The sequence below is a fragment of the Agelaius phoeniceus genome, chromosome 8 (assembly GCF_051311805.1).
Source record: "Agelaius phoeniceus isolate bAgePho1 chromosome 8, bAgePho1.hap1, whole genome shotgun sequence".
In the NCBI taxonomy this organism is placed as follows: Eukaryota; Metazoa; Chordata; class Aves; order Passeriformes; family Icteridae; genus Agelaius; species Agelaius phoeniceus.
In genome coordinates, this window is record NC_135272.1 from 20,199,683 (window position 1) to 20,226,060 (window position 26,378).

General features: G+C 37.7%; 1 protein-coding gene across 10 annotated transcripts in view; it reads left to right on the forward strand.

The window, feature by feature from the left end:
• DPYD (dihydropyrimidine dehydrogenase) overlaps positions 1 to 26,378 on the forward strand; it is a 331,722-nt gene that overhangs the window by 212,749 nt on the left and 92,595 nt on the right. For 7 of the 10 annotated variants that reach the window (XR_013183268.1, XR_013183269.1, XR_013183267.1 and 4 more), the window contains exons 15-16: positions 12,978 to 13,046; positions 15,473 to 15,556. Coding sequence is in view for 4 of the 10 variants with exons in the window: in XM_054638674.2 (XP_054494649.2) it covers positions 12,978 to 13,046; positions 15,473 to 15,556 (153 nt within the window). In the remaining 6 variants the exon portion in view is untranslated. Of the gene's footprint in view, positions 1 to 12,977; positions 13,047 to 15,472; positions 15,557 to 21,388; positions 21,508 to 26,378 lie in introns of those variants that run through there. The other 3 variants (XR_013183271.1, XR_013183270.1, XR_013183272.1) reach the window with 2 other exon arrangements.

Below are 26,378 nucleotides of genomic sequence, written 5' to 3' on the forward strand. Positions count from 1 at the left end.
TCCAGAGGGTCACCTCAGACAATCCCACATACAGTAATACAAGAAAATGTGCTAAAAATTTACCCACAGACAGTATTTGATCATGCCTGTTCAAATGACCATGAAGTACACGTCATAATGTTTGATCCCAGCTGCACAATATTTATACAGTGTTGGTTTTTTTTACTCTAAATTTGTTGAAAATATTATTAATCTGGCAAAGAAGTGTAAGCACATACTCTGGCCATCAATTTGAGGGAATTTTATTTTAGGAAAGCACATATCTGTTGCTGGAAACCGCAATCTGTAACTGAAAATAGGAGCACATATTAAGTTCAGTGAGATTTTTACAGTCAATTTAGGATTCAGATGTACATGTTTGTGATAACAAATTAGGATTTTGGGGAAAAATGGGAGAAGGTCTTTTTTGTTTTGCACTTGAAAACTAGTGCTTTGTTGAGAAACTTCGTTGAAAACTAGTTTAGTGCAGAACTGTACTTTCTTCCTAGACATGTTATAAAGTCATAACTTGTTTTGTTTGTTTTACTGTCACGGATAAGGTTTGAAAAATAGCGAGTAGTTCAATAAGGCAGAAGACTATTTGGACATATGCTAAGAATATACTTTTGATTTAAAAAGTGATTTATTGATCTCTGGGAAAAAAATATAAAATTCACAGTTCTGTGTGGACTATGAACACATCTTTAAAACTTTAGCCTTGGGGTAAGAAGTAGGGGAAAATTAAAGCAGTTTCTGAAATACTTCACCAACCATCTCCTGGAAAATGAACCAATCTGTTTGATTATTGGAAAAGACAAACTCCTTAATGGCTAGCATCAGCTGAAGCTGCTTCAGGATGTGCTTTGGCAGTTGCTGCTAAAAATTCTTTTCTGCAGAGATATGTGAGCGGTCATTAAGTAGGAGTATTGACAAAGGAAATGCCCCAAACATAAAGACAGTATGATTAAAAAGATATTTCTGGAATGTAACTCTGCTGACAGTGACATGAAGAGTTGCATATTTCTGTTCATCTTATTAAAGTGTGAACATGCAGGCTATTATTTAGAGGGAAAAGACAATCTCTTAAAAATCCCAACTGTTTTATCAGTTTGTGAGTTACTGTGTGTACAATGGAGTGCTTTAAAATGATCTGTGTGATCTGGTTGAGTATCAGGACTGTAGATTGTCGAAATGTCCTCCATAAACTGCAACAAAGGAAATGGCATCATGTGTTAAACCCCTGTATGCTCAGATATCCATTTCGCCCCCTCAATCTGTGCTTAAAATAGCAATAACAACCTTGGTGCAGGGCATTTCCTGGCGATTAGTAACTGGCCAGGGTTAATGGCCCTCAGCAGTGCCTCAGGCCATCAACTCCTCCCAGCCAGTCATTACTCCCTGGGAAATGCCCCTTTCTGGGTAGTTATTGTTTTAATATTAAGATGTAGATGCCATTGGATGGAGATAAAATGACCTTATGGCAATTTTACAAAATATATGTTAAAAAAAATAAAGGCAAAATTTTTAAGTTGTTAAGAGTCAAAAACCCATCAAAATTAAAATCTAAAGTTTGTAAAAATGCCAAATTCTGCTAGTCTGATTACCTGTGCAAAAGACATATCCCCTAAATATGTCTTCCTAATTTCCATTTCATGTTTGTCATAGTCAATTGGCTAAATTATAGAATTTGATCTTTTAAAATGCTCAGTACCTTTGACATTCATTTTATTGTCTGTGATACGGTTTTAGTCTTTTATGAAGCACTGAGTATATGTGATTTAGATAATTCTGCTTTTTCATCTTTCATATTACAGTATTTGTATTACAATAATAATAGGAAAGCAAATGTGTACCTGATCAAAGTAGTAAGTGTATGCTGTTCCTGTAGCCCATATTCTGTAAATTCTGTGGTGTGGTTTACATTTTAGGCATTCTGCTAGAGCTCTAATGAAGAAAAATATGAAGGCTAGGTCTATATTTAAAAGGCTTGCTCACATACTTATGTAGGCTAGGAATACTAAAAATAAAATGGCATCTAGCTGCTGTCCTGGCAGAACCCAGTGTAGATGCAGTTCTACCACCAAACTGTTTATTTTTGTTCAGAAGCAAGCGCGGCGTTTGCAGCTCTGAACTGTGCCGGTAGTAGGAGAGCTGGCTCTCTGCAGACATGTTCTAGCTCAGACAAGAAAGGCAGAGGCACATGCTTGAATCTATCACAATTAGAGCCAGCTCTTCAGTGTGATTGACAGCAGCTGGACTATATCCCAGCCTCCTGTGCTTTCTGGGGAGGGGGGCTAGGGAAAGAGCTCAAATTCTGAGCGAAATGTGGGAATAAAGTGTTCCAAGATGTTTTTTCTTTTCTTTATCTACCAAGAGGAACATGTAGATTAGCAGAATTCTTAGTGGGCTCTGAACTTATCTTATTCTACACCCTCAATACTGCTGGTAGCTTCTAAACTTTTTATGCATACTGTGTTTAAGAAATATGACCATAAACTTTTACATAGTCTTCATTACTAAACTTCTCATATCTGTCACAATTCTATATCCTAGATCTCAACTCACTCTGTTTTATTTTTGTAATTATTTTGTTTGGTTGGTTTGGGTTTTTTGTTTAGCTTTGTGGGGGTTGTTTGTTTGTTTGTGTTTTGTGTGTTTGTTTTTTGGGGTTTTTTTGGTGTTTTTTTTTTTTTTTTTGTGGTGAGGTTTTTTGGTGTTTTTGTTGTTGTTGTTGTTCTAATGAACTATGCTTAAAGGAGCAACTGCTAAACATGCAAAATGAGGTGGCCAGCAGGATCCAAAAAGCAATCTCGTTCTCTCCATACAGTCTTAGTCTAGTACACAGTTGTATGAACACAGACATGGCAACCAATTACCATGGGATAGCAAATTGCAGTGTGTCAGTGTGGTAACTACCCCTGTTGGGAACTTGCAGCAAATACAGCCTAATTCAACTTCATATGAATTTCTTCAATTTTGGACATAGCAAACCAGCCTTACCTCCTACTTTATGGGGTTTGAAAGAGCACTAGAGCAGCCACTGGCTGCAGGTGTGCCCAGGGTAGGTAACTCATAAATCAGCAGTAACCTGCTTGTGTGTTGAAGCCTTGTATGCAGAGCTAGTGGAGATGGTCTTTTGAGTGTTGAAGGAAGTGTGCGACAGTAAGTACTTATTTACTGAACACTTAAACTCAAATAAATATTTTAAAGGATGGTTTATAGGAGACTTAAGTACATCCTTTGTTGTGAGCCATGTAGGTTAAATGCAATCTAAGAAACCAACAGAGTGATTTTCTCTCCTGTTTCCTGCCACTACACTTTCCAGTCTCACAAATCTCAGGAAGAATGCTTTTTCACTGGTTATTTTTACATCTTTCTCACATTTTTTAAGTGCAGGGCTCCTAATCTATTTAAAATTTAATTTTCTTTTACTTCTTTTTATGTTAAATATTTTTTTATAAAATTGTAGTTACATTGATTTTTCTGTCTATTCATAAGGATGTAATTTAAGTCTTTTTTAAGTCTTATGTTTGGAAAAAATATCATGAAGCTCTATTCCTAAATTTCAGGGCAGCATTTATAAAAATCTGCTTCACTTTTCTTGCGGTGTAATATGATATGATAGACTTATTCTTAGCTATGCCATTCTTGGCCACCTAGACATTTATGCTCTCTCTCTATAACTGTATTAAAATCTGAATAAGCTTGCAGAATGTTTCATTTAACTTATATATGGCTCAGATGAGAGTATCTAAAGATTGTGGGATTTTATAGGTACCCCAATTCTTACCTGTGTGCAGTGTGTGCATCTTAAAGCAAAGGGTGGGCATTAAAAATGTATGTGTGTTATATTTGCATTCTCTCAATGTCTCTCTCAGCACACCTCTGGTTCCTAGTAGGACTTTTGCCTTTGATTCTGCCAAAGGCATCCACGCTTCACATGATTTATTTTCGATTTATCTTTTTGGGAACACACATACTCACAGCTGGGACATTGATAAAAATCTCACCAACATTAGGTCTTTCATTTGAATGATCATTTGAATGAGGCTATAAGGCTGTAGAAAATTCAATGCATTTTAACCTTAAAATATCCAATCACATAGCAGTACGCTGAACAAGTTAGGTAACAATTTTATTAAACTTCCAGATATGCAGTGAAATAGTAGGGCCTCTTTCACTTTCTCAGCATCTTCACATGAGCTTCCCTAAAATATGAAGAGGTGGGTCGAACTGGCACTTGAGGAGGAAAGATTAGTCAGAAGGTAACTGCCAACTTAGAGCCCTTAATTTTGTATCTTCTTTGCTGCTGGAGTGTAGCCAAAAAACTACTTGGGTCATCAGACATAACAGCTAGCTACTTAAGTAAATTCTTCTGTCTGCATAGGAAAAAAAAGCTACCCACTCATGAGATTTTTCTGATCATACCACAGATGGGAGCACTGCAGACCTGCCATCAGGAGGTTCAGTGCATAGTGGCACTGTTGTTCCCTGAATTTTTGGCCTGGCTGGGAAATACCAGGGAATGATAGGAAATATATATGAATAGATCAACAGAAAACACAGATTTTCATCTTCACTTCTTGAAAAGTTTTGCGCCTGACAGAAAGTAGAGTTTCTGTCTTTGATAATGGACTACTTTATTATAATTTTCACTATAGAAATATTTATACAGGAAACATTTTTTTTCCAAATGAAGGGTTCTGGTGGGGTTGGATCCCACTGGTGTTGCTTTGGCCATTGAAAAGATAGCATGCTTTTAGGCCTATGAACATTTGCAGATTGTCTCTGATCATGAGGTGAGCCTGCCCATTGATAGGGCAGGTGTGGGACTGCGAAGAAGCTCTCCTCTTTGTGACGTTGCATAGCTAGACTGATACCTAGGGAAATAGTATTTTTATACTATTTTTATATAGTATTTAAATACAAATAATATTTAGGGACTGATAGGTCTCCCTCATGAAACTGGCATTTAAAGCCATCAGATAACATCCTGAAGATGGGACAAGCCTTATAGCGTGTTCCTACACATCTTCTTAACTACCACACCCCCACCTCTCAGAAAAGCCCAACTGAATTTTTCTGCAAAACTCAGGTAAATTATCACTAATTTTCAGTATATCACTAGGAGGATAATGGTGCACAGAGAGAGAGTGGGTGAGTTGTGGAGGATGCAACCTGGCTGACAAAATCATTTAGTCCTTCCAAGCATCCCTCTGGCACCGGCAATATCACATGATGAAGTAGATCACAGGGCTCTGAAGTGTAAAAAGGGAGGGGTTTTCCTCTCTGCTCTCTAAGTCACAATTTTCTCCTCTACTAGCACTGATACTGCTAGCTTTCTTGAGATTTCAAAACCCAAGGAAGTGAATTAAAAGAAGCCCTGGGGGGTGATGGAACAAGAGAAGAGATAGGATGGACTTCTCAGAGATGCAAAGAGACAGATTTGACCTGGGGAATTGCTAGCTGACGGAGTGCAGGGGTTAGGAAACTGTGATGAAGTTATTAATTCTGTATTTTGTCTCTTTATATTTTCTGCTGAATTTGTTTTCTAATAAGTTAAGCAGCTTTGCTGCTGAGTAATTGGGGAAATATATCTGTATATATCTAGAGGCAGCCAAGGTCTAGAGGGGATCTTAGGGTTCCTTTCAGTCAACAGCTGCTCATTCCCTCTGTGGGAGCAGCCTACATGCCTTGAACATCTTTGTCTCCAGTTGGCTTCCCCTCTCAGAGGGGCACCCTGCAGAGAGTTGCCTGTGCTATTGTGAAAATAAAGAGCAACAATTAGTGAGGTGCTCAAAGAACTGTGGTTAAAAGGGCTTTGTGTATCTGGGCAGAGAATTTGATAAGAGAAAAATTTCTAAAGGTGGAGGAAAAAATTCACATATTTGTGCAGCCTTTTGCCAGCCTTGTTTTTCTTATGTGGTCTTGAGAATCAATAATGTGTCAGCACCCTGGTGAAAAGCTTTTGCTACAGGTCATAGCATGTGTCTGAAATATCATAGAATTAGATATATCCCTTTTCTCTTAGCTTCTCCAATAATGTATTGGCCTTCTCTGCTTTCTCTTTATATTAAATCGGTGTGGAAAGCACAGAAATACAGCAGGGGCTTACCAATTCCACAGGGGCTTGCAGGCATTGTTAGAAAGAAACAGTGCCAAAAATTAGTATCTGTCTTCACTCTTCTTTTGGATTCAGCCTTTATTTCCATGTACTCATATATTTGTTTTCACTCATTATCAAAGAGACTAAAGGTTGAACTAGGATAGGTTTCCTATGAAAAATAAAATCCCAGAGATTCTATCAAATTTCCAGGGAAGTCTTTAGCCACATAGGTAATTTTCAATGTAATTTGAAGGGTTTATCTGAAGTACTGAAATTTTCAACAGTCTGTCATAAAATGGACATACTTCTTCTAGTCATGTTAAATATTTGAGCTTCCCTGAAGTGCTCTATACAGGTGCAATATTCTCTTTCATTGTACATAGGCTTTGGGGAACTCTTATTCCATGGTTCCCTTTTCAGTGTTCAGAAGTTGCCACATCTTAATTAGAGTGCCCTGAGTCATGAGGGATGCATCAGATATTTTTTTGTTCTTGACCATTCACCTTTTTTCAGTTGCATTGTGAATTAGCAGCACTCTCATTAGGTCACATTTCATTTTCATTTATGCACATTTCCATGTCTGTGATGTGTGCCTGTACATTTCTGTGTAAGCAGGGCCAAGGTAGCTCCTCTGCTGCCCTGGTAGTGCTGACACTGAGTCTGAAGTGGTAGAGGGGCACTTCCAAAACCAAGCAGATCCCTTGTTTCTCTGCAGGTAAAGTGCAACCTGATTAACTTTCTGCTCCCATCAAAGACACAAGTTGTGTTATTTTGCAAAGAAAAATGTTTGTTCATAGCCTTTGGGTTTTGTTTGTCTGAGGGTGTTAGAACCTAACAACTCTAGGCCTGATTTTGAAGTTGTAGCCCAGTGTGCTCACTGAAATCCAACAAATAATCTCATCAAATAGGTGGATGTCATTGATAGAAGCAGAGTCATCATATGAAAATGACTACCTTTAGAAATAAGCATCTCCATTTAGCCTGGGATTAGAATCTATGGTGTTTTCTGCTCATGCTGACTTTTTTATGTAATATATAGAGCAAATCATAGCATTTTCAAACTTTTATCATCATCTTTCTAGACATAGCTGTGTGCTGATAATGTTTGGCCTATTTTTGTGTTGCTTTGTTGTATCTAATTTCTCCTTCCTTTAAAAAACAAATGGAAGCTCTCACTATAAAGTATCAAGGCACAGAAAGTGCTTTATTCCAAAGGTATGCTACAGCTGAATAATAAACATACTAACATCCCCTACTTGTCTCATTTTCATATACTCAAACATATGTATTTTAAGTGCAAGTGAAGGAGGAAAACAATGAATGGTTAGAGATTGTTAAATTATTTACTGGAGAGTAAATTCCCTGAAAAAAGAAGAAAGAAGAGAAGCAGAATTGCAGGTCAGCAGTGTCAAGACATTCTGCGTTGCTTGTCTTTATCATCATGCAGAATCTTTTTATTAACGCAGTGCAGAAAGAATAGATTTATGGACTGAAGGTACAATGTTTCATATGTCCATATCCATCTAGATTGACAGTTCCTACCAACATGAATTTCCCAGGAGAGACAGTGTTACTAGTGTCAGTGGATGGCATCATTTACTTCAGTGTTCCATTATTAAATTGATAACAAGATAATTCCTCTGCTTCTCAGAGACATGACAGGTTTTACAATTGTTAACTTTCTTATTGCATGGGATTTGATGTTCTAGGTAGGTTTTAATAAGGAGCTTATTTTTATTTCAGTTCTGCAACAAATCAAAATTTACAAGAATGTACAGGAAAGGAGAAACCAGGCTGAGTGTACGAGGCATCAAAATCAGGCTGGTTTCCAGAGGGTTATTTTTATAGCAGCAAATGTTTGTGCTCTTGTTGTTTTTCAGTACTGCACATTTGAGTGTATTTGTGCAGTACAGAATGTTTGCTGTGCTTGTACTCTTGTCTTGTGCAGTGGGTGTTAAAAGTGTTCTGTACATTGTAAATCTTGCTCTGTTTTTTTGAGGGGGATCATTTCATCAGCCAGTGACCATTTTGAAAAGCAGAGGGTGGCCAGAGGTGGCACTGGATAGCACAAAGCCTCCAAGAACTTTTCTGCTGGCTCAGTGTGGCACAGCTGGGACTCATCCTGGACCTGATGCTGTGTAAGAGGCAGGTTTAGAGAGCAAGGCTGTTGGTGTGAGTCTTCAGAAGTGGAACATCTTGAGTGGAACGACCCAAAAATCCTGTGTTGCTGTTGTTACTCCCTCACTGCCAGCTCTTTGCTGTTGATACTGCATCTATGGACATGATGAGAACTGCCCTCAAGTCTGGTGCAGCTATTAGAGGGTACAGGCAGGGAAGAGCAAGCAGAAATTTTGGCTGGATTTCCTGAAGTGCACAGAGATTATGCACAGGCCTGGAAGAGGAGATTCAGAACAGATATAGGCTCTGGCCAGTGTGTGTGATGACCAAAATAAATATGGTTATCACAGGCATGAGGATAGAGGATGGTGATTTCATTCTGTATGTTGAGAATTTTTCTTAAATTTGCAGGAATTGACAGTGTTCACATTTAAATCCAGACAGCTGAGACTTTTATTTCAGGCTGTTTGAGTATACTGAAACTCCCTTACTCCCTGCAGAGCAGTACTGGACAAATGGTAATTGTCAATGTAGAATTTTACTGCTCTCTGGCTTTAAATAGATGTGGCCCAAACTAGACCCAGTTGTTGTTTTTTTTTTCCTCCTTCTTTTTGTTTTGCAACCTCTTGCAGTGAATTCTGTGTGCTAGGAAAGAAAGATCACTTGAAAACATACACAGTGGCAAACCTCATCATTATTTCTTTTCATTCTGTTGCATTCATGAGACATCCACATAGAGATAATGGATGAGAAAAAAAACATTCACAAGGGAAATAGATTCTAGTTTAAGCTTCCAGGGGATTATTATAAACAGGGAGAAAAATATTTTAAGGATTATGAGAAGTACCTTGTCAGTGTTCTTTTAAGTAGAACAACTACTAATGCATTAGTCACAGAATTGTGTGAAATGTAGCTTTTTACTGCTTTAGCTACAGTATATTCATCTTATAATGGTGTCCTAACTGGTACATTACATACCCTCCCTTTTCCACCTCCCTTCCCTCCAACAAAAAGCAAGTTTTATTGAGGACCTCTTTGTTCCACGAATGATCAGGAAAACGCTGAACACAGAGCAGTGTGTGGTGTTGCAAAGGTGCATCTGTCCCTTTATAGGCATTTGGAGAAATTGTCAGTCACGTAGTGTGGGGTGAAAAGCCCTTGTCTGGTGACATGTGTCACAGGGATGGTCAGGGAGGGACAGAGCCCACAGGGCTGCTGTGTGGGGCGGGGCAGCAGCATCTCCCACCACGGGCAAAACAGCAGCTTGGATGGAGGAGAAGGGGGAGCAGCATCCACCAGCGATGATTGTGGTCTGCAATAAGGAATGGGCTGGGGGTCCCACTGTGCTTCAATCATGCACAGTTTGCAGGCAGCCCACACTCGAGCTATGACAAAGCTGCAATTTAGTCAACTCTCATTTACCACTTACCACACTTTAGCAGCAGCTTCATTGTAAGATCTGTCAGGAGTCTACTTTTGTAAGCTGGGAAGCGTGTGCAGCCTCACACTTGTGGCTCAAACCACTGTAATTAAGCTCACGTCAGGTTGCCACTGAAAATTTGAGGATTCAAAAGGAAGGATGTGCTCTCTGCAGATGCTCCAGGGCTGGGCCACGTGCTGGACTTCCATGAGATAGCAGCTGTTTGGGGCTGTTAAATTTGCAGGGGTGGTAATGTGGTACATGGCATTGCAGGCACTGAAAATATGAGTGAGAAGAGACAGAGAAGCTGAAATGTGATACAGTTCTCATTTATTACTTTCCAATATAACCTCTGCCTGTTATCACTTGTAATTCTTACTTTGTTCTTGCTATTCTTTTTTAGGTAGTCATAATAGTCTATATTTTCTTTATAAATTTCCATGTGTGATTTTAGGAGTAGATCCGAACCTCAGGCATCACCAATAGTTCCCTAAATGTTCACACATGACAGTGATAATTTCTTTTTCTTGGGCACTGAATCCAAATGAAGAGACTGTAAAGGTGTTTTGGGGAAGAGCTGTCACCTGAGACAGGACAGTTTTGTTAGCACAGAGTGCTGGGGGATATTATTTTACCTAGGAAATAAGTTTTTTTCAAGTTATAAGAGAACACTGAGGGGGGAAAAACCATAAAATAATCCCTACTATTTTTAAATTTTCGTTATTCCCTCTGAGATCATGGCTTTCCTGTGAACAGTCATGGCAAAAATGTAATTTTTGTTTTCAGTTGTTTTTGTTATTATAAACCACTGCTTCTGTCAAAAAGGATGGGCTTAATTTTAAATATGAATCCTAAAACTTATCAATATTAAATAAACATGTTGTCTTAATTAACAGCTCTTGGAAACATCACAGATCGTGTTCCTCCTCTTTTGTACACTCCCAGCAGAATTTTCAAATTTCATTAGTAACACTTGATGTAACCTAACTCAACTACTTATGAATCTAGTCAGCTGCCCTTGTTGTCTTACAACTTTCCCCAATGAAAAAATTGGTTTGTTTTAAAGCTCAGTTGTGCAGATTTCTGATGTACTTTGGATTGTGAATGCAACTGTGAAAATCCTTATCATGTTGTCAGTGTCTGAGCTGCTGGGTTGTTTTTTTACTTTAGTTGGTTTATAAAAAGCATGAATTTGACAAGATACTGTTTCTAGATAAATTCCAGTTGCTTTAAATTTTTCTATATAATTTCTTAGACAGATTTGTCACAATTTTTGCTTTTAAAAAATTGAAGTCCCTTAAAAGAGATTTCTGTTTATTTCCAGAGCCCTCAATTTATCTTGAATATTCAAATAGGAGACAGAGCAGATTTTGTTTCATTAACATTTGACCTATACAGCTATATAAGATTTTTCCCTATTTAAAAAATTATTGTATAGGAGAGAGACTCTTTTTCCCTGTCAGAGGGGAATAAAAGCGTGGGCAGTAATGATTGTGTGTGCTTAATGAAGAGTTTGGTCTTACATTTATGCCAGAGGTGAGCACAAATGGGCACCTGCAGGCAAGGCAGGCACTTCATCAAACACTTCCCTTCTCCCCAGACTGCCATCCTGCAAACAGGCCAGGAGGGTGGGTGGGTGGATGGGCAGTCTGCAGGTAGGTGGGTTCACTGTAGAGACTCATCAGAGAAAAACAATGGAAATAATGATGATGATACATGGTATTTCCTTTTAAATTAATATGTTTGGAATGTGTTTTGTTTTAAATTATTAGAATGTAACCTCACCATGTCCAATTTTCTCTATACCTGCCTTACTTTTCAAAGTGTGTTTCCCTCCCTTCTAAAGATACTAAATATCTCCTCCTTCTCATGCACATAATTTGGGAGTTTACAGTTTCCAGCAATTGTGTGTGTTGGACAATTTTTCTACACCATGCTTTTCAGTATTTGTTTGAAATGAATGAGTCATTAACCCTCAGCATTATGGGAAAGTTCAAGAGAAGTGTTAAAATGAGGGGGTGGCAGATTCAGCCAACCCTAGATATTAATGAGACAGTAAAGCTTGTTTGGAAAACAAAAAGATTAAAATCAAATGTCACGTTACCTGTCAATCAAACTTTCATGTGAAAGTTTCATGTAAGAAGGCCAAATAAACAAGAGCATGGCCAGACACTTCTATTCTCCTCTCCTTGTGTTTTCTTTGAACACAGACTTGTAGACTTCTGTTAAGTTTTCTGATATCTTTTCTGATTTAACCTTTTAGCTGCTGCAATATAGTTTTCTGTTGCATTTTTTCTTCCAAACATCATCCTTCTAAGAAGTTGTTCATGCAGGAGTTTGTGGGCTGATTTCTCTGCTGATCTTACCTCAAATCTGTCAACTTGATAATTTCACCTTTTGAGTCCAGAACACATTATTTTATTTTAGTCTTAAATGGAAATTAGCACTGTCACTTGAACTGGGCATTGACCAGAGGAGTAGTTAACATTATTCTAACAGTAAATAGCACTGTATGCAGCTGGTAAGGTGTATGTTTAGGTGCCCCCCCAAACACTGAAGAATCCTGTTAGATCTTATTTTACCTGAAAACGTAAATCTCAAGAAATATTTTAGAGGGAGCCAGCAGCTAGAGGCAGAATCTGGACTTGAAAGGTGCTCAGTGTAATGAAAAAGAAAGGCAATTACACAGAATAGCTCTGGGGAACTGGGGCTAGTCAGTGTACAGCAAATAAAATGTGCATCATGGAATAACAAAAGCTGGAGGTTCCCTGGGCCATTCTCCCAGTCCTGCAGAGTTTCCCCACATGCTGAAAGTCTCTTCCCAGTTGCCTCTGGGACACAAAATAGTTCTGGCTGTCTTTCACTGTCCTAAGGTTGCATGGTAAGAGACTCCAGGGTCTGGATTTGATGTGTCCTGGATTCCTGAAGTCCGCTGGAATAGTGTGTCTATACACTGCCACATTGGAGTGTAAACTCATGCACTGATGTCTTATCTACCTCTAAATAGTCAAAATACTTCTGTCATTTGTATTAATAGTAAATAGCAGCTTCCTTCCTCAGACCTCACGAACGAGTATGTCTGACAGTGTCCTGGTTGGCTCTGTGTGTAGGACAGACTCTGTTCTCACTGTGTCGCATGACAGAGAGAGTGCATGTGGATAGACCCCCTTCAAAACCCAGGGATGTAATAGATGAGTTTGTTCACTGTTTCTTGTCCCCAGTGAGGTCTGCAGCTGTATTTCACTCTCTAGCTCCTGGCAGACAGCTAGTAGTTCCCATGAGCAGGCTGTGCAGTTCATGTCTAGAGTCACAGTAATGTACAGTATCACAATAATGTATATATGCTCTTTCCAGGTTCTGATTGCCAGCATCATGTGCAGCTATAACAGGGAGGACTGGACTGAACTTTCAAAAATGGCTGAGGTAATGGTTTCCTAAATGTGTTTCCACATATTTTTGGTTTTAAATTCTCCTTGAAAACAAGAGCTGCAGTAAGGGATTTCTTGAAAGAAATAGATTCAAAGTGAAAAATGAGAATTTAAAACATGTCTGTTATAATTTGCTTATTCTGTGTTTTCATTAAAATGATGGAAATGTAAATTTAAAGGAAATCTGTTCCATAAAAATAGTCCCTCGGATTTTAAACAGTACCTGGAAAGCCTTTAGTCTTTGAATCTATATACTTTTTATTTGCATTTTAAGCAAACTGTATATTATGACAGATGCCCTGATAAAATTTAATTCTACCTTTGAGAGCCCAACTTGATCTTACCTTGCCTAGAGGCGCACTAGTTTGACAGCACCAGAAGAAATTTTGAATATAAAACTCTTGAATATTTAAAGTATAAAGGGCTCATTTAATGCTATTCTAGTTTTAATACAGACTTTCAAAAATGATAGCTGAGAAAGTCAGCATATATAATAGCAGTCAGCAGGCTTTCTATAATATAAATGCAATCTTACAGAAATGCAAACAGACAATGCACCCGAAATTTCTATTCAATTTGAGGAAAAAACTATTTAATAACATGTACCTGTGTCCATAGGAAGTAGTATAAGAAATACTTATCAGGACTGCACTAATTTCATTCAGAAGGGTGTCTATATCTGAATGGAAAGCAAAGTTTTTACGTTTAAATTAAAGCCTGTTTTCCACATAAAGTATCTAGAGGAAATTAAAAGCATAGCATTAACAAATTTGAGCAAAGAAAAAAATTACTGCGTCATTATTGCTAGCACTACCTCAGATTTAAATGTTTAAATTATAAATATGCTTTTATATATGTATAGATAGAGATGTGGATATTTTGAATTTGTGTTTTTATATGGCAGAATGTTTCAACATCATTGTTGCTTTATTCAGTGTCCTAAGCCCTCCTGTGGTTATGTAGGGTGACACTTCTCAGTTTTCTTTGAGCATTTTAAACCTATGAGGAAAAAAGTCACTTTGGGGACTTAGGGAAGTGAAATTAAACATTTTCAGTAGTTAGCTTCGTGATCTTCAACACTATTTCAATTTATACCTGTATTTACCTAATTGACCATGAAATCATATTTTGGAATCTATGCTTGACAGAAGCAGTGCCACACTTAAACTGATCAGGAAGAATGGCTTTACTCTGCCTTTGCTCCTGTTTCTTTAATCCGGTAGTACTGCTGCCCAACTTTAAGGCACTTATTTCCAATCTGTGCTTGTATTTATGTCACCCCTTTAGAAAAGAAGTGTTTCTCTAAATGCAGTCAATGATGTGTAACCTATGTGATAGAACACTCTTCTGGGTAGTTGTTGGTGTCTGCCCTGTGGAGAGCAGCACTAGTTTGGGGCGCCCTGGAATGCGCAGCTGAAGAGCAGGGATGTTTAATCGCACGCGTAGGATCCTGCCTGGGAGGTAATGGATGTGGCTTTCACAAGAGCAGAAGCCCCAGAAGGTAGCACAGTGTCTCAGCAGGAGGACGACCTATTCATCCAAAAGGTCAGCTTGTCAGGGAGGCCGACAGCCCCGGCATGGCCAGGCTGTGGGAGCCAGCCCGAGCGGGGAGGGTTCCTGGGAGTGATGGATGGCTTCTCCCTGCTCACGCACTTGGGGAGCTGCTGAACCATGGCCACACAGCAGGCAAAGTTACTCCAGTTCAATAAGCAAAACAAAATGCAGATGCAGAACAAAACCCTAGTTAGAGCCACTGGAAGGCAACAGGAAAGATGTTCGTGTCAGGCCAGAGCAGTTCAGAAAGGAAGAGGAACATGTCTGTGTGCTGCCCTCGGACAGCTCGGCTCCTTCCCCTTTTAATTGTAACTAATAGAGGGCGATGAACAGGAATTAGCATGACTAATATGTTTGTATAGACTTTTTTTTATTAACCTCTTGTTCTTTAGAAACAAATTTACTTAATGACAAAAGCTATGGCAGAGTACAGGTGCCTGCAGAAAATCTGGAGACTGAATCCATTAAAGCAAAAAGGAAACATTACTGAGTTACAGTTCTTCAGAGCACAGCAGCACCTGTGTAACATTGCCTGCCAAAACTCTTAGTGCTGCTCTTAGGCCCTGTAATTGCATTTAATTTTTTAACATTTTCCAGAACCAACTCTTTATTCTGCTCGTATCTTTTTATTTTGTTTTTTACTCTAATTCCTTAAGAATCTCTGGAAACCATATCAGTTTTTTGAAGTTTTTTCTCTCTAATGATCAACGTGCTTCTTTTCTAGGGTATCATAGCTTTTTTTCTTAGAAAAGAAAAATAAGTCAAATGTCTGAAGAAATCTATTTAACATGAACAGTAAATGCTACAGGAAAGAGTATATTACTTGAAATTTATTTTTCATTTTTTGTCCTTCCACGTGTTTTATAGGTTGCTGGTGCTGATGCGCTGGAGTTAAATTTATCATGTCCTCATGGTATGGGGGAGCGAGGCATGGGACTGGCCTGTGGGCAGGTAGGACTGTAACCACAATCTATTTAGTGTCTCTCCAGCAATCCTGCACTGCCACATTGATAGTTACACCTCAGGGGGCAAGACGCAAGCTGCAGATTACCAGCTTGAGATTTTTAGGTTGAATGTGTTTAAATATTTATTGATGAGAGGAAAAGAAAGAAAAAAAGAAGCTGAGAATGTACAAAATGCTTAGTTTTGCTGAGAACAAAAATGCATTATGTATTTGACAAGGAATATGATGAAAACAAATAATTTCAAAAAAGCACTTAGACAGAATTTGTTGATTTCCATTTCAGTGCCCTGTAGATGTCTTTTAAATCACAAGCTAGTAATTACTGCATATATCTGTAATGATTTTGAAGAACATGAGATATACACACATTTCATTTCACAGTTTTTAACATATGAGCCCAACTGTATTTCAGAATCACAGAAGAGTCCATACATTCTGGTAGTACTGTGTACAGTTAACACCTTCTCTTGTAATGGCCTGTGTTCTGTTACTATAGATTTGCTGGTTTATACGGTTGAGATTGGAATTATCCATGCCTGATGTCTCTGCCATGCAGAAATCTGTTGCAGGGTTTATCAGTACACCCCATGACTTCAGTTAGGAGAATGTGTGTTGTTTTGGCCATGAAAAGAAAATACACACATACAAACCGTCATTCTCATACTAATATCCTTTTGAAGTTTGTAGATTTTTGCATGTTTTGGTCATGCCTTGAAATTTGTTTTGGCTCTGAAAAATGCCCAAATATAGTGAATTGAAAGTCTTTGAAAAATCTTGGTTCACAGTCTACCAGGAGAGATTTTCTAGAGTTTGACCATCAAAGTTTCCAAATTATGAAGCCTGTTTGATTTCCCATCTTAATACATTTTGGGGACAGGGAGAAGAAGAGGATGAAGGGGATGCAGAATGGGAATCATGATTATATACCCTAAAGCTGACATATTATTGTTCACCTGACCCCTTTGTAGAGGGCTAGTAAGCATCTTAATTCATCCTCCCTTGCCCAGTTAACCACAAAATTTAGAAGACCTGAGATGTAGTTGGGTAACTAAACCATTCCCATTCTGAAACTAGGGAGGCACTAGGAACTGTAATCAGTGCAACACTTCAAGTGGACACACTTCAAGCATAGCTTTATCATAGCAATACTGTCAGGCACGGTGCTCTGGGCATTTTATTGTTTTCTGTGAACAAAATTATGTCAATCTGGTCCGTGCTGTAGATTATTATTTTCAATGAAAGTAATCTGGATGCTTTTTATGGCCAGTGGTCATTTACTGAAGTTGTGATTAAAATGGGAGAGAATCATAAAAGCCCTCCATGATAGCAGTAGCAAAACAGTAATAGTTATTATTAATTTTTTCCCTGAATTACATTCAAAAACAAATTGCTATTTTAGCCATGTTTATAAGTTGTTGAAGAAATTCCCTCCCTTCAGTCTTCAGAGCATAACTCAGTAGTTTGGTGTGTCCCTGCCTGAGAAGGCAGGACACTGTGGAAGGTGCAGCCTGGTCAGGGAGAGCCCTGGAGGTTCCAAACTGAAACAGGCTCCTTTCAAGCATGGGGTTTTTTTATTTTTTTTATGTATGTGTTATTTCTGGCTTTCAGTGGTTGGAGTAATGTATGCATGTGAAGTTGCTTAGATGTGTAGTCAGTAGGGAGCTGTCTGGCTACATGAGTTTTTACATATCTTTCAGCTATTGTAAAATCAGAGAAGCAAATGCAAAATCTGAGCACTCAGGGCTATTGTGTGGATTTGTGACTCTCCATGGAGGAGATCAGATCCATAAAGAAAAAAGATTTCTTTACATATACATGTATGCTTTTATAATAATAACATTTCTGTCTTTCCCATACAGTATGGATATTCCTTGGAATGTTTCATATATACTACTCTTGCCTAAACATTTTCCTGTGTTTTCTTATTTGTCTTATCAAAATGAGAGCTCAGAAAAGAATCAACTTATTTAAATGAATGAGTGAATAAAACAAGCCATGTTTAGCGAGCCAGATCCTGATGTTCTTCCTCAGAGTTGGCTAAAATTGAATTGTAGTGATTTTAAATGTAGATTATTGAAGCAAAGGGTGGGGATAAACTGGATTAAGTAATGATATGTGCAACAAGATTTATCAGTAGCCCTTCTGGGGGCTTCCATGCACGGTAGCCCCTGGAGACCCCATCAGAAGACACAAAAGTACGAGATAGTATTTTGGTATTCTAGTTGTTTCCCCCCCCGCCCTCCAGAGGTGAAGTCAAATAGGTCATACACATACACATACACATAGGTGGTGTGGGGAAGACAGGGCTCAGATATGCTCTGAGAAAAAAACCACCACTCGATATCTGGAAGTCAGGGCATGAGGCTTTGAGAGGCAGAGCAGCTTTCCTGGTTGTACAGTGAAGCAGGTTTTCTTAAATCTTTTTGATAACATAATCCATGTCTTCATAGGAATTTTTTTCAAGGATTAGGTCTCTTTCATGCCTAAGCACATTAAATCCTCAAGAAACTACAGAAATTGCTGAGATGAAGAATAATGCAGAAAAATGTGTCTTTTTTACTATTTATAATGTCTAACATGTTCTGCCTTTTTGTTGTTGTTAAAAAAAAAAGGGAAAGGAAAGGTTAATTACACTGTCTACTTTTTCTTCTCATTCCAATTCCTATGGTGTGCCCACAGGGTAAGTGTAGAAATCTGGGAACATCAGATTTGTTTTTCTCTATCCTATTTTGTTGCCTGGTATCAAACGCTTTCACTGTTTTATATCAACCACAAATTAAAAAGGATCCTGGTATATCCAAATTATATATATAAAAATGGGTACTAAGTATGGCTGTTTGTTTTATACTGAATTACAGTTCTCAGCTTTTATTTGATTTTAATTCCAAGTCATTAGTGCAGACACTCAGGCGCCCAAACAGCGTAGCTAGCCAGAGGGTAATATTAAGAGGTATCTGTATTGCTGCCAATAAGTTACTTAAAGCTGGTTCTGTATAAAATGTCAATTATATTTACTAATGCTGATTCATGATAATAAAGTTAAGGTTTGTATTCTTTTGTAACAATCTGCAATGGTATAAAAGTGGATATCGTTAAAAATTGTAATAGAATTTGTCATTAAATTTACCACCACTAATGCACAGATTTTCCTTGAATCAGATAACCCATGTGTACAAAACATTTAATAGTAAACATAAAGACAACATGGTGAAAAGCAGATTATTATAAAATGACAGTGTCACTTTCCCACTATAGTTCAATCCTGTAGTAATCTTAGCATAAAATTATGAAAATAATAAATCAAGCATGTGAGATGGTAGCACTCATATTTCAATGTCTAACTTGTGATGTATTTGTGGTGCACTTTTTGTCCTTCACTGGAAACCATGCAAAGATGTTTTAATTTTTTTTCTTACTTATCCTTCTAAAAAGTGGCATTGAATATTCAAAATTATTAATGTCATGTATGTCATGTGAAACCAACAAATATAAATGTTTGTCTTTTTGATTTTGTTCTGAAGGTCAACAAGTCTCTTCACCTGCTCTGCCAAGAATGTGTAGTTAAATAGAGTCAGTAATCTGGGTTTACTTTACATTCCTGCTAGATGATACCCCACATCTAAGAGCTGTAATGTGCATCTCCCAAGAAGCATTAGAACAAGATTGATTAGGACAAGTGATAGCAAAAGTCTTCAAAATTATCAGTGAGTCCTCTTGGCCTAGTGGGCAGCGAAAAACCACAGAGGGAAGGAAAGAGCAGTTTACAGCTACCTAAAGGATGTGACAAGATGCTGCAAGAGTAGCTACAAAGAGATGATTATTCTCTGTCATGTCAGATGGTAGAGCAAGGGCCAAATTGCAGGCTGAATGTTTGAAATTGTGCATTAGGAAAAGAATACCCTAACAAGGTACAAGGAAAAGGATACCCTAACACATACCCTGATGCAGATCAGGAATATGTTGTCTGGTGGAGCTGTGTGCTCTCCAGCTCTGGAGTTTTTAGGGCTCAGGCAGGCAAAGGTGTGGCCAACATCATGGTGGTGGTGTTAGTGCCAGTCCAAGTGGGACCTTCCAGTACCTGCCCTCCTGGAGTCCATTCAGACAACCATTTCTGTGGATTCACCGTGTTCAATTCCTCACCAAAGGCACTGTATTCTTTGTACCAGGAATAAGAAATGAGTGCTGTATAAAAGGACTTGGGTGTTCACTTGGAGTGAGATAATCAGTATGAACAAGGTCTCAAGCCAAAAGCAACTAATCTCATATTCAAAGATCTTAGCCTTAGTGCTATAAGCAAATATTGCAAAAGTTAATAGCATCCTGGCATATAACTATTTCTCATTAATTAGTCATACCTTCTAACCCTCAAAATAGAAAAAATCTTTGCCTATTTCAGCATTTAAGCCCTAGGTTTGGGGAATGATTTGATTTTTTTTTTTTTTAGTTTATATTGAAGAAGGAATATATATGTCTCTTGTGAGCATTGAAATCCAGATTCTGGTGGTTTAACTATTCAGATAATATGTAAAATGAACTTGCTTTGTGGTTCTTTTCTTACCTTTATTTTCATTTTGCTTCAGTGGTACTTGCTACAGTGTCTGCTGCTGGCTGTGCTTATGTTTATTGCCTGCAATTAGGAGGCAAGTTTCATAAAAGCCTACATTGCCTCATTCAGGGGATGACAAATCTGTCAAAAACAAAAAGAAAAAAACCCCAAAGCCCTGGTTACTCTGTGAAGATGAGAGCTGACTGCATGGCACAATTAGATTTGCTCTGCTGTACCTTGGAAATGGGAAAGATGAGGCTGCTTTTTAATTGAAGTGCACAGCATAGCATGCTAATTCGCTGTTGCTCTGCCAGTAAGGAGCTTGAAGTATTTTAAATAAATGATGCCCCAAACAGAATTTGATTATATCTGTGTTCATGTGACATTCTACTATCAGCCTACAATAATATGCTGGTTAAGTATAATTCATTGAGTCCTGCAGGCAGTATTAGTTCTTGCTCTTCTCTTCTATATCAGTTATTGCTACAAATTAATGCAAAGTACAGCAGAGTGGTGCTGCACTGGGCTGTAGCAGCAGTGTGGACATTGTCACCCAAAATCCAGTATAAACCAGCCTGAGTGAGGTTCGTGTTGGTGTTTGCTGTGGAGTTTCAGGACCTGTGTGTCTTTTTGTTCTCTTGCATTGGCCACTGTCATCCATTTTGGCTCGTTCTTCCAAATATAATCCGAGCTGATCTCAGTGTCTTTGCATCTGCCACTGTCCTCTCTTGCTTTGGGGCATGTCTTGACCAAATGACCTCTTTCAGTCGTGTTTCTCAGTGTCCAAAGTGTTTCAAAGGCAAATTCCATAAAACTGGGTGACTGGGGAGAGGAGGGAAATCGCCTGCTGCCCAAGCAAATGGATATGAAGAGGAGCCTTGGTAGTTCAACTGAGGGAAAAGCTCACCAGAAGCAAGAAATTCAGTTCCTGAGAAAGAAGGATTTCTCGGTTGAGGCAGTGGTGCTGTTACTCTGTGTGTGTGTGCAGGGATGTGCTGTACTGGGCATTGTTTTGCTGGGAGGGAAGCTAGGATGTGCAGGGAGAAGGGATGCAGCTGATTGCCTGCTTCAATTCCTACAAATGTAGACATAAGCACACTTTTTAGCTAGTCAGGAGATGTGTTTTGTGGCCTTATGTTCATGGTCCCACACTGATCATGGTCCAACATCTTCCTTTATGATAATTTGGTTTTGTTGTTTAACCTCTTTGGATTGGTTTTTAATCTTCTCTGTTGTCAGATGTCTCTTCTTTCTCTATTTCTTCATTCTTCAGAACTCTCCTCATAAACCAAACCCTTTTGCTGAGTTGCTTTAAAAGTAAAAATTTATTCATAAGCTATTTCACTGGAAATCTGAGCAGGAAAAGCTTGCTGGCTTTATGGTCACTCCTGGGTAAGTGACATTCACCTTCCTTCAGTACCTGAGTATTCATTTTTTTTTCTGTCACCATTGCGGGATTCAGGTGTAATTAAATGTTGTGATTTAAATGGATTTCTTTCATCCATCCTTTATGTCCTCATGTATTCTATCTTTTAAAAGGAGACAATACTTAATAATGAGGTACGACAGTTAATTGGTGTTTTGTCTAAAGAATTCTGCTTTTTATACACTCAAGGAGAAATGAATTGAAATGCAAAGTTTAATAAATTCATCATCAGAACTCTATTCTGTAATTTCGTATTGTGGTTTGACAACATTTAATCCACTGTTATTGCTTTGAAGGATTTCTAATTGAATTACTCAAAAGACAAAATGGAAAATAAAAAGGGATTATAAATTCGGCAATAATGTTAACAGCCATACCAACTTGCTGAAAGTTTTTAATGACATGCTATGGCTGTTAATAAGGTTTGAAATACTGATTATGTGTGGTGACTTATATTTATGTAAGGAAGGCATTCTCTACAGAATGCCTTAGCAAATGTAAAAGTGATTATGTTTCCTTGAAAATCACGAAGACATGAAAGCTATTTGGATTTACACTTAATTTTCAATCTTACTATGATAGAATCATTTCTGCTGAAATTCACATTATGGGTGACAGATGTCACAGAGAAGGTTAGTCTGGTCACTTTACCAGTGACCTGGCACTGTTTGACTGTTTTAATGACACTTCAGTAGCCTAACAGCAATGAAGTATATAATGAGTGCTTCCCATAAAGGAACAACCCTTTTTTTAAAATTTTAAACCAAGTAGTAACCTGTACTTGTTCTTGAAATGGTATTTTAATGCCCTGAGATGTTTTCAGAAGAGGGAAATGTAGAAAACTTGAGCAAATGCCCAGGCCCTTTGATGTGCCTTTGGATATGTTATTGCACCATGAAACATTGCAGTTTTTTGTAACCATGATATCTGTTAGACAGGATTTACTGGAATCAAAGTGATCACCAGCAAATAACTGTGCAGATAAAATAAAATATTTTAATATTTTTTATCTTGATGCACATTAGTAATTTTTTCTTTCCATGGTTTCAGTTTTATGCCAGTGTTTGATAAAGTTAATTAGCAATATATTAACTTGTCTCTTCACTGCCTACACTAGAGTTTTCAGGATTAGACTCATATTTCTTTAAATTTTTCCTTGGCTCCTAGGAAAGTTAGTTTGCTGGGAAGCTTGCTTTTTACAGTAGCCAAATCTGAATATATGCCCACTTGATGACCATTTTAAAACTGAGTGGCAAATTCTCAGAGCATAGGTTTTAAATTCCCTTTTTGTGTTTCAAAGGTTTATGCTTTCCTCAATTATTTAGTATTTTCTACCTTATTATTATAGCAAAGGACAGAGCTTGCCTACCTGACCACAAGAGAAAGCTATTTGTAGCTGCAGCCTTCACATATTCGAGTTCTGAGCTTCCCTTTAGAATATTTCACGTATGACGTAAACCTAATCAAACCCTTATGCCTTCTAGCAGGTGACCTCTGCATGAACTAAAGAGCTGAAATATTATTTAATCATGCTGCATTCCACTTTTTACAGTGCTATGAGAAACATTATTTTGGCTGGCTAGAAGCAACCAATATAAAATATTTTGTTCTGTCAGGGGTAAAAAGGCATTTTTATTAGTCAACACTTTGCGTAGACCAGCACTGTTAAATAAATCTTTCCAGTGTGTCCAAGAAGTTTACTAATGGTAAATGTGCAGTTTTGTATTTTTGACTTGGAATATTTAGGCCAGTTGATATTGCAACAAACAATTTGGTAATTTGGACTGCCAACCGTGCATCAACCTTTCAGGCCAACTATTAGTGATCTTTATTCTGGAAACCAAAGAAAATCATCTGACTTGAATGCCTTTAATATTGCATTAAAATCAATAGCTATAAATGCTCATTGCTAAAGTTCTAACAGACCTATTGTAATGAAGCAAAAGGACTGTTTTCCCTATCATGTAAGGTAACTATGAGCAATATAAAATGTCTTAATAGTTCATTTTTAAACTAGAAAGAAAAAAAAAAAACAAACCAATTCTTCGTGTTGCTTAGAATAACATTTTCAAATTAAAAACAAGTGAAACAAAACCCAAACATTCAGAATAAGGAAAAACACTATGGCTCAACCATCTTCAGAGAGAGAAGAATTGGTTTTCAAAACAAATTCAGTTATTTTCCTCTTTGTGCTGGGGAGAAAACAAAAAGCTTTTCTGTAATTCGAAAAAGGAGTAATTACAAAGCTGACTAAAGGCAGCAACCAACCTTTCAAGTCTCAGTTGTGCATGATCTTGACATCCCTCTAATTGCTGTTCTTACTCCAAACACAAATATATGTTTTCTACTTTCCTATACTGGTAAATCAAAAACCTCCAGCTCATTTTTGACCTTGTCTGCACACGGGTTTTCAGTCATGAGGTGCAGCATTATCCAGAAGGGGTGTAGGAGTGCCATGCTGCTAATAAGGTGTCCATAGAGGATCTCCCACACAGCACTTTGATAAATGTATTCTTGAGTTTGGATGCTGACCTGTGTTAAAATTGGCAGCTTTTAGATTAGGTAAGTGAAAACCCATTGGAGTGGGTTCTTTTTGTTTGGCTTATTTTTGTCTGGTTTTTGACATACCTAAAGCATCATTCGTTTGTGCAGCTCCAGTGAGTACTACAATAAAGAAACACTGTAACAAGGTACTTTTCTAATTTTTTTTTATGAAGTGAGGCAATCAAAGCTTATTTGTCTTGGGCATTTAACATCATTCAAAGGTTACAATTAAAGAGCTGACATAGGGAGAAATAGTTGTGATACCAAAGCAGAGTAAGAAAAAAAGGGAGAAAGGGATCTGCTAAAATTGAGACATTTATTGAAATTCTTATTCTATAGAAACCCTTTATGTGTCTTTTAAGATTTATTTTGTTATATGCTTTTGATTTTAAAGTTTCTTTGTTATGTACACCAATTTGTTCTTTCAGTTTTTCAAAGCAGTCTGAGGAGAGCCTGTGACTCCTTTGAGCAGTAGGAGCCCCAGTCTCTTGTTGGCTTTTCTCAATGCCCACTGTTGCCTCGCTCAGTATCAACGGGGTCTCAGAGTTATGACTTCTCAGTTCAGCCATGCCCAAAACCTGGACCTCATCCAGAGTGACTTGATTTAGCCCAGTGACACGTTGGTATCACTGGAAGAAAAGGAGAATCTCAATTAGGCTCCCCCGAGTGGAACTCACAGTGACAGATCTGAAAGAGTAGCTGATCAAATTTTGACACCTTGCTTGCAGCTTTACTTTAAATTAATAAAGTCCAAGCATCTAGGAATGGAGCTAAGTGACAGGAGTTTTTCAGTTCTTATAACTTACCACAGGAAAAAGAAAGTTCAGTCAGGTCTCTCAATTCTCACTTAGATTTTTACTTTAGCAAAAACATAATGAATCAGGAGTCATTACTCTGTAAGGCTGGGGTTTTTTTTTTAATTAAATTTAAAGATAAAAATATGTCTTTACTTTCAAGTGGTAATGTTTTTGCCTAATTGATAAATCTAAAACCAAAAGAATGAATGTAGTCTGCAAAAATGCATGGTAATTTTCCAAGCTATACTTCAACATCTTAATATGCAGTATTTTGTAAGCAAAAATGTGCTTCTTTCACTAGTAGGACATGCTTAGTTATATAAGTCATATGATATCTTCTCAGTTTAAAAATATTACAGTTTTTGTTCAAATTATAAAGGGAACATTTTGCTGTGTAAAAACAACATAAATGTCTTCATTTACTTAGTAGACTTGTTTCAAAAGCCTTTTTTTAAAGAAAGGAGCATTTTAGAGTGTGTAAGAGAGTAGAAAATAAGTATGTCCTTGAATTAAATCAGTGAACAATAGTCACAGAGCACATCGTTGCTATGGTAGTTTAGTGAAATGGTAACTATGTGGAATTTGCTTAATTTTTCTCATCTGAATCTCTGATCTTTTAGAAATGCTTCCAAAAACTCCACCTCTACAACCTCCCTTCACATTGAAAAGACCTCTTGTTTCAAAGTGCAAATTAATTAATAAAAGCTGAAGGCTTAAGTGGGATGAAACATTTTTATTCTCCTAGAACAAAATATGAAATTATTCATCTTTGGATGAATTGCTATCCTGAATGAACAGGGATTTTCCTGTACCATTTTATAGAAGATATTTAATGAGATTTTGAATTTGGGGGGGGTTGGTTCTTTCGGGTTTTTTTTTGGCTAAACTAGTACATCTTAGATCTTATGACAAAAAGCAATACAGTATTAACTGGAAAAGATTCCTGAATTCTATCATTATCTCTAAAATTTATTGTGTGGCATTGGTTTCACTTCACATCACATCATGGATTCTTTCTGGAGAGATATAAGCTCTCAAGCAGCAGCTACATTTTTGTGAGGCTGACCAGGCTAACCCAAGCCTCTGATGTAATTTAGGCCAGTTTTTTAATTTTTTCCTAATATATATAGATAGCTTCACATACTACTGTGAAAACTGTTATTCCTGCCTTAGGTTAAACTGCTTCATTTCTTTCTTTTTGACAGCTGCGGTCAATAGATGTTGACCAAAAGCTGTCAAATTTCCTGAGAAATGAGGAAGAATTTTTTACTCTAGATGAGAAGCTGAGAGTTATTCATCTTCTATCCTGGGAAATCCTTCCTTTATTTTGACAGGCTTTAAACAAATTGTTAGCTTTAATTAAGTTTGAAATGGGACAAATGCACAATTTAAACCGCTCCTTTCTAGGGTGTAAGAAGGCAGTAAAACTAACCATGAGATTCTGCAGTGGTGACTCTTGCTACAGTGATTGACTGTAATTCTGTGTTTTGGTACTG